This window comes from Corapipo altera, unplaced genomic scaffold (genome assembly GCF_003945725.1).
Source record: "Corapipo altera isolate COAL_440 unplaced genomic scaffold, ASM394572v1 61396, whole genome shotgun sequence".
Taxonomy (NCBI): Eukaryota; Metazoa; Chordata; class Aves; order Passeriformes; family Pipridae; genus Corapipo; species Corapipo altera.
The window spans coordinates 1-8,167 of NW_020885981.1; the positions used below are offsets into that span (position 1 = coordinate 1).

General features: G+C 72.1%; 2 protein-coding genes across 2 annotated transcripts; both read left to right on the top strand.

The window, feature by feature from the left end:
- Positions 1 to 10: 10 nt before the first annotated feature.
- Positions 11 to 4,036, top strand: CCDC142 (coiled-coil domain containing 142). Its single transcript, XM_027632087.1, has 10 exons — positions 11 to 566; positions 625 to 753; positions 830 to 916; positions 1,157 to 1,321; positions 1,387 to 1,541; positions 1,690 to 1,848; positions 1,933 to 2,047; positions 2,135 to 2,312; positions 2,722 to 2,930; positions 3,688 to 4,036. The coding sequence occupies exons 1-10, from the start codon at positions 11 to 13 to the stop codon at positions 3,966 to 3,968; spliced, it is 2,034 nt and encodes a 677-aa protein (XP_027487888.1). The 3' UTR covers positions 3,969 to 4,036.
- An 899-nt stretch (positions 4,037 to 4,935) lies between these two features.
- Positions 4,936 to 7,825, top strand: MOGS (mannosyl-oligosaccharide glucosidase). The gene is given in 5 exon segments (XM_027632086.1): positions 4,936 to 5,048; positions 5,140 to 5,351; positions 5,428 to 5,618; positions 6,013 to 6,367; positions 6,369 to 7,825. Coding segments are annotated over 5 exon segments (2,145 nt in total). The 5' UTR covers positions 4,936 to 5,014; the 3' UTR covers positions 7,722 to 7,825.
- The last annotated feature ends 342 nt before the right edge of the window (positions 7,826 to 8,167 follow it).

Sequence of the window (8,167 nt, forward strand, 5' to 3'; positions counted from 1 at the left end):
GCCGGCACTCATGGCCGCGCGCCTGGCCTGGCGGCACGCTGAGGGCTGCCTGCGGGCGCTCGGCCGCCCCGGGACCCCCGCCCCGGCCCCCGAGAGCCTGGCCGAGCTCTTCCAGGGGCTGGAGATCTACAACCGCGTGGTGCAGGGGCTGGCGGAGGAGCTGGGCCCCGAGGCGGGTCCCGGGGGTCTCCCCGCTCCCTTCACGGTGGACGGGGTGCTGCGGGTGCTGGCGGCCGAGCGCGGCCGGGCCGTGGCCGAGCGGCTGCAGCCCCTCCTGCAGCCCCGGGGTGGGGACATCAGGGACGGACACGTGTGCTGGGAGGACGTGGCGGTGCCGTGGCCGCTAGGGCACGATGCTGCGGGGACGGACACGGGGACGGCCGCGGAAGGTTCCGGAGCAGAGGCGCTACCGGGGCTGGCGGCTGAGCTGCAGGAGCTGTGCCTGGAGGACGAGGAGCTGACGGGACACGTTTTGGGGGCGCTGGTGGCCTCGGCCGACAGCCTGTGGCAGCCGGTGCTGTCCGAGAGCCCCGAGCCCATGGGGCCGCGCCCGGGCAGCGCGGGGGGCTGGAAGTCGGTGCGGTGGCTGGACACTGCCCGCGGCCCCGCGGCCGCCGCGCTGAGCGCCCGGTACCGCCCACTGCTCTGGGGGGCCGCGGGCGCCGCGCTGGGGCACGGCCTGGGCAGCCCCCCCCGCCACCCCGAGTGCCACCGTCGCCACGGCGCAGGAGCTGAGCCGCGCCCTCGCCGCGGGTACGTGGGGACACGGGGGGCAGGGGCTGCCACGGGGGATCCCTGCCCTGCCCTGAGCCTCCGTGTGCCCCCACAGCCCGTGTGCCCCCCGAGTGCCAGGAGGAGCTGGGGGTGCTCTGCCTGCGCCTGATGTGCCGGAGCATCCTCTGCAGCTGGGACATGGGTACGGGGGGCTGGGGGAAGTATGGGGTGGGGGACGGGGGTACAGGGTTAGGGAGCGGCGTTAGGGAGGTCTGAGGTGCAGGTGTGGGGCACACTGTGGGCATGGGATGAGGGAGTGGGGGGTGATCTGGGGGGTATGCAGTGAGGGTGTGGGGTGCGGGGTTTGCGCTCCAGGGTGCAGGTGTGGGGTACAGTGTGGGATGTGTGCAGTGTTGGGGGCTTCTGACTGTTTCCTCCCCAGATTTCACCTGTGCCCTGGGCTCGGGGCTGTCGGACAAGTGCTTGGAGGTCCCGGGGGGGCCCCCGGGGCCGGGGTGCAGCCGCACGGCGCAGCAGCTCCGGCGCCTCTTCCCAGCCCTGGCGCTGGCCCTGCGCTGCCTGTGCCCGCTGCCCACCCACCCACACGGTGAGCAGGGTCCGGGGTGCGTGGGGGGGCACGGGGGTCCCCTCTGTGCTGACCCCTGCCCCCAGCATCCCCTGGGGGTCCCTGCCTGCGGCTGCAGGTGCTGAGCCGGTGTCTGGCGGCGGCGGCGGCGGCTCACGCGTGGCTGACGGGCAGGGCCGGGCGGTACCTGGCGGCCTGGGCACTGCCCCAGTTCCTGCTGCTCACCCAGGGGGACCTGCAGGTACGGGGGGCACGGGGGCCTGGGGGGCACAGGGCGGGCTGGTCACTGCCCCAGCTCCTGCTGCTCACCCAGGGAGACCTGCAGCTATGGGGGCCTCGGGGGCATGGGGGAGCTGGGGCTTGGATTCACCCCTCCTGCTCCCCTCCAGGTGCTGAAGGCAGAGACAGAGCAGCTGGCGCTGCAGGTGAGTGGGACATTCCCAGAGCCGGGGGACACTGATGGGGACACCCCCCCAAAGCCACTCCCCCTGTCCCCCTGGGAGCTCCAGCTGTGCCGGCAGATCCACGGAGTGGCCGACAACATCCAGGTATGGCAGGACCCGAGTGGGGGATCCTGGGCAGAGGGGTGCCCTGGGTGCCTGTGTCACCCCATGTCCCCCACCATGCCCCAGCTCTTCTCCGGGGACGTGCTCCAGATGTTCTCCACCAGCTGCAAGCGGCTCTCGGCCGAGATCTTTGACCAGACGATGCCACTGGGCCGGCACTGGCGGCTCGGGCCACGCGCCGGTGGGTGCGGGGGGCTGGGGGCATGTTGGGGTGCTCGGGGGGCCGTGGGGGGTCACAGCGCTGAGCAGGGTCCCCGTGCCCCCCCAGAGCTGCCCAGCACCCCCAGCGCGTACGCGGCGGCCGCGGTGCAGGCGGTGCTGGGGCAGGTGCTGCAGGGGGCACAGGCCCTGCCCCGCGATGCCCAGGCACCCACCCTGGCACGGGTCACCACGGCCTTCCTGGAGGCCTGGATGGACCACATCCTCACCCACAGGATCAAGTTCAGGTACTGTGGACAGGGCTCCACACCCGGTGCCACAGCCAAGGGGCAGTGCCCTTTGTAGTCCTGGGGGCAGAGCAGGGGTCCCAGTGACGGTGCTGGGGGTCCGAGAGGTGGGGCCGGGGGGCCTGGTGAGGGTCCCAGGGGTCCTGGTGGAAGTTTGAGGAGTCCCAGTGCAGTAATAGGGGTCTCAGTGGCAGTGCTGGGGGTCCCACGACAGGGCAGGGGTCGCAGTGGCAGGTTGGGTGTCCTGGTAGCAGTTCAAGGAGTCCCAGTGGAAGTCTCGGGGGTCCTGGTGGGCAGTTCTGGGGATCTGGTGGCAGTTCCGGGATCCCAGTGGGTGTCCCGGGATGCAGTGGGGGGGGGGTCCTGGGGAGGTCCCGAGGGTCCCAGGCCCACCCTGTCCCCGTCCCAGCCTGCAGGGGGCCATGCAGCTGCGGCGGGACTTCGAGGCGGTGCGGGAGCTGCTGTGCTCGGAGCGCTCCGGGCTGGCCCCCGAGGCCCGGCAGGCGCTGCGGGCGCTGCGCGTGTTCCGCCACACGGACACGGCCGTGCGCTGCCTCCTGCAGCAGCCCGGGGGGCGCGGCGGCCACACCCGCGGCTGGGCCGGGCTGCGGCGCTGCTGTGAGAGCCGGGATGGGGCGGGAACGGGACGGGAACGGGACGGGATGGGCTGGGGGCTGGAATGGGAGGAGGGGGTGGAATATGGGGATGGGGTGGAATATGGGGATGGGGTGGGATGGGGTGGGATGGGGATGGAAATGGGGAGGAGATGGGATGGGATGGGATGGGATGGGATGGGATGGGATGGGAATGGGGAGGAGATGGGGATGGGGTGGAATATGGGGATGGGATGGGATGGGGTGGGAGTGGGGATGGGAATGGGGAGGAGATGGGATGGGATGGGATGGGATGGGATGGGATGGGATGGGATGGGATGGGATGGAGTGGGGTGGAGTGGGGTGTGATGGCATGACATGTAATGGAGGGAGGGGGATGGGATGGGATGGGAATGGGGAGGAGATGAGGATGGGATGGGATGGGATGGGATGGGATGGGAAGGGATGGGACGGGACGGGACGGGATGGGATGGGGTGTGATGGCATGACATGGAATGGAGGTATGGGGATGGGGTGGGGTGGGATGGGGTGGAATGGGGATATGGGGATGGGGGGGTGGGATGAGGTGGGGATGAAATAGGGATGGGACGGGGGTGGGGCTGAGAGGTGGGATGGAGATGGAGAAAGGACGAGGACGGGGACTGGGACAAGGATGGGGGTGGAGATGAAGATGGGAACATCAGGGAATGAGAACTAGGACGGGGACAGGGAGTCCCAGCAGGAGCAGGATCCGATATCCCAGTCCCTCCATCCCTCCCCAGGCTCGGATGAAGGCACCCACCCCCTGGATCCACCCCCGGACCCCCTGCCCGTTCTGGACCCGCTGGAGGTGGCGGTCCCGCTGCCGGGGCCGCCCCCGCCGGGCGCGGGTGGCGATGTGCCGGGCGATGTGCCGGGCGATGTGCCGGGCAGTGCCCGCGGCGCCGCTGCCGAGCCGCCGCTCCCGGGCAGCCCCCAGCAGTGGCTGTCCCTGCGGCTGCACCGCGCCCGCCGCTGGAGAGTGCCGGGGCTGCCCTGCGTGGGCAACAGCCCCGAGGGCTGACCTGCAATAAACCCACCCCACCCGTCCCGGCCACCTCTGCAAGGGGGGCACGGGGGATGGGGGTCTGAGATTGCAACTGGGACCACTTACTGGTGGGGCGGGATCTAACGGGGACTCCTGAGGGGATCTGGGGGGTCCTGGGGAGACGGGGGTGCAGGGTGGATGTCCCTGGGGGGTCCGGGGGGACAATGGGGCAGCTGGGGGTTTCTTGGAGGCCCTGGAGAGGCTGGGAGTACCCTGGGGGCTTCCAGGGGATGGCAGGGATGCAGGATGGGGGTCCATGAGGGTCCTCAAGGAGACCAGGGGTCCCTTGGTGGTCCCAGGGGATACTGGGGGTTCATAGTGGGGGTCCTTGGGAGGTCCCCAGGGAGGTCGGGCATCCGTGGGGGTCCTGGGAAAGGCTGGGGGATTCCTGGCGGGGGTCCCTTTGAGGGCACTGTTGGGGTGGCAGATGGGGGGGTCAGTGTAGCCGGGACCCCCTCCCAGCAATGGGGTTGACCAAGGGGGATAACGAAGTGGCTTCTAAGGGCGTGATGAGCATGGACTGGGTGGAAGGCGGGGTTGGGGCCATGGTGTGGGGGTCCTCGTCCCCTCGGGGCCGGTTTTGGGTCGGGCGGGGGTCCCTGGGAGGACCGAACCGCGCGGGGTCCTCCCGCCCGCCAGGGGGCGCGCGCGGCGCTCCCCGCAGCCCGTCGCGCGGCGCTGACGCTCCGGGCGCGCGCGCGGCCATGGCGGGGGAGCGGCGGCGGCGTGGGGGGGACGGGCCCCGGGAGCGGCCGCGGGACCCGAAACACCGCCAGCAGCAGAAGCAGCAGCAGCAGCCGCGGGGCCCGGGCCGGGGCCGGACGGTGCTGGTGGCCTCGGCGGCGGCGGCAGCGCTGGCGCTCGGTCTCGTGGCGGCGGCGACCGAGTGGAGCCGGTGGAGCGAAGCCTCGCGCCTCGTCACCCCCCATCCCGCGCCCCCCGCCGTCCTCCCCGGCTCCACCGGGCCCCTCGCCGCGCCCGCCTACTTCTGGGGCACGTACCGGCCGCACGTGTACTTCGGGATGAAGACGCGGAGCCCGCGCTCTGTCGTGACCGGTGAGGGGGGCGCGGGCGGGGGCTCCGCCCCGGGGCTCCGCCGGCCCCGCTGCCGCCCCGGGAGCCTCCCCTGACCCCCCGCGCTCCCCAGGGCTGATGTGGCTGCAGCACGGCGGCGGCCTGCGGCACACGTGCGAGAGCGGCGACGGGCCGGCCCGGTACGGGTGGGTGATGCACGACGGGGAGAACTTCGGCGTGCAGGAGATCCGCGACGGGCGGCTGCTGCTCAGGACGGAGTTCGTCAAGCAGCCGGGGGGAGACCACGGCGGGGACTGGAGCTGGAGGGTCACGGCGAGGACGGAGGTGAGCGCAGGGAGGGCGGGAGAGGCGTTGGGATGCCGGGGACCCTCCGTCACCCTCCTCCTGCTCCTACCCGCAGGGCAAAGGCCCGGCCCCGCTCCTGTCCCTGTTCTTTTACGTGGCCACGGACGGGCAGGGGGAGCTGCGGCCGGTGCTGCACAACGGGACCCGCCTGGCGGCCGTGGAGGGAACATCGGAGGAGCTCGGGAACTTCACCCTCACCTTCCTGCCCCCAACGGGGGAGGGTGAGGAGGAGCCTAAATACGCCAGGTGAGTCACAGGGGCACGACCCCAACCCCTTCACGGCCCCTTCATCTCTGCCCACCTTTTGTCTCCTCTGTTTCCCCCCCATTCCATGACTCCATGTCTCCTTCTCTCTGCCCGTGTCCGCCCCTTTTCTCTTCCCCCATTTCCCCCATGTCCCCCTTTCCCTAGTATCCCGTGTGCCCTTCTGCATCCCATCTGTGTCCCCTTCATCTCTCTTCCCTGCGTTCCTCCATCTCTTCCACCTTTCCCCTGACTCCATGTCCCTTGTGTCCCCTTGTCTCCCCTGTTCCTCTCTCCCTGACTCCTCATCTCCCTCATGTCTCCCCCCACCTGACTCTCCCACCTCCCCCCAGTCACCCCATCTGCCCCCCATCCCTGACCCCCCCGTGTCCCTCAGCTACAACTTCCTGGCCGCGGGGGTGCCGGGGCTGCACCGCCTCACGGAGCTGGTCCAGCGCAGCCTCCGGGAAGCCTCGCTGTTCTCTCCGCCGGGGCGGCCGCGGCGCCACTACCTGGGGGTGTCCAGGACGGGGGGCCTGCCCGGGGAGCCCCCGCAGGGGCAGCTGCTGCTGCACCAGGTGACGCTGGAGGCGCCGGCGGTGCTGGAGGTGGTGCTGGAGTCGGGCAGCGCGGCGGGGGCGCGGCGGGGGCGGCTGGCGGGGCGGGCGCTGGGCGCGGCGCTGGCCCGGCACGCGGCCGCCTTCGAGCGCCGCTTCGAGGACACCTTCGGGCTGGGGGCGCGCGGGGCGACCCCCCCCCCAGCGCCGCTTCGCCCAGGCCGCGCTCAGCGAGCTGCTGGGGGGGCTCGGCTTCTTCCACGGCCGCTCCCTGCTGCGCTCGGAGCACAGTTCAGAGCCGCTGCCCGGCCCCGAGGCCGCGCTGCTCGCGGCTGCGCCCTCCCGCTCCTGCTTCCCGCGGGGCTTCCTGTGGGACGAGGGCTTCCACCTGCTGCTGCTGGGCCGCTGGGCGCCTGAGCTGGCCCGCGACGTGCTGGCGCACTGGCTCGACCTCATGAACGCCGACGGCTGGATCCCGCGGGAGCAGATCCTGGGGGACGAGGCGCGGGCCAGGGTGCCCCCCGAGTTTGTGCTGCAGCACAGCGAGACGGCGAACCCCCCCACGCTGCTGCTGGCGCTGGAGCGGCTGCTGCCCGACGCGCCCCTGCCCTACCTGCGCCGCCTCTCCCCGCGCCTGCGCGCCTGGTTCTCGTGGCTCAACCGCACCCAGGCCGGCCCCGAGCCCCTCACCTTCCGCTGGCGCGGCCGCGACACCGACGCCGAGCGCTTCCTGAACCCCAAGACGCTGGCGTCGGGGCTGGACGATTACCCGCGCGCCTCGCACCCGTCGGAGCAGGAGCGGCACCTGGACCTGCGCTGCTGGATGGCGCTGGGCGCCCGCGTGCTGGCGGCGCTGGCCGAGCGCCTGGGGGAGCCCCCCGAGCCCTACAGCGACATGGCCCTGGCGCTGAGCGACAACGCCCTGCTGGAGCGGCACCACTGGGCGCCCGAGCTCGGCGCCTTCGCCGACTTCGGCAACCACAGCACGGCCGTGGCGCTGCGCTGGCACCGCCCGGCCCCCGCGCCCGGCCAGGCCCCGCCGGCCCCGCGGCTGCGCCGGGAGGTGCGGGAGGCGCCGCGGCCGCGCTTCGTGGGCGCGCTGGGCTACGTGAGCCTGTTCCCGCTGCTGCTGCAGCTGCTGCGCGCGGACTCCCCGCGCCTGCCCGCGCTGCTGGGCGCCATGCGCAGCGAGGCGAAGCTCTGGACGCCCTTCGGGCTGCGCTCGCTGGCCCGCGACAGCCCCTGGTACCTGCAGCGCAACACCGAGCACGACCCCCCGTACTGGCGCGGCTCCATCTGGGTCAACGTGAACTTCCTGGCGCTGCGGGCGCTCCGCGGGTACGCGCAGGCAGCGGGGCCGCACCGTGAGCAGGCGGCGCGGCTGTACCGGGAGCTGCGCCACAACCTGGTCACCAACGTGTTCCGGCAGCACGAGGCCACCGGGTTCCTGTGGGAGCACTACCGGGACAGCGACGGGGCGGGGCAGGGCTGCCACCCCTTCGCGGGCTGGTCCGCGCTCGTGGTGCTCGCCATGGCTGAGGACTATTAGCGGGGGGTTCCTGTGCCCCCACCGTGAGCTCAGGGCCAGGGGAGGTGCTGGGGGGCTGTGCTGGAGCCCCCTCATCTCCCCTGCAATAAACCTCCATGACCATGGCCTGTTCCTGTCCGGGTCAGGGTGTTGCTGTGTCCCCTGTGCTGCTGGGGGTCTTTGCCCCAGCTCAGCCCCATGTCCCCAAGCCGCGGCGGGTGTCTTTGTGCCCTCCCTGAGAAGTTGGGGGGCCCAACCCAGCCCAGCACCCTCATCACACCAGGGCTCCGGTACTTCCACGTCTCTTTAATGGTGAGAGAATGCGCCAGGACCACCCACCCCCACTGCCTGGGCCCCCCCCCGGCGATGGGGCCCCCCCAGGCAGCAGCACCAGGGGCACGGGGGGGCCCCAGAAGCAGTTTGGAGGGGAGGGGGCTCTGGCAGGGCCACACCACGAGTGGGGTCAC

Bases quoted from the DNA above. Each gene is read 5' to 3' on its own strand.
- CCDC142 (XM_027632087.1), top strand. From the start codon at position 11: ATGGCCGCGCGCCTGGCCTGGCGGCACGCTGAGGGCTGCCTGCGGGCG. The intron at 917-1,156 runs GTACGGGGGGCT...TTTCCTCCCCAG, and splicing joins CCTCTGCAGCTGGGACATGG to ATTTCACCTGTGCCCTGGGC. The intron at 2,313-2,721 runs GTACTGTGGACA...TCCCCGTCCCAG, and splicing joins ACCCACAGGATCAAGTTCAG to CCTGCAGGGGGCCATGCAGC.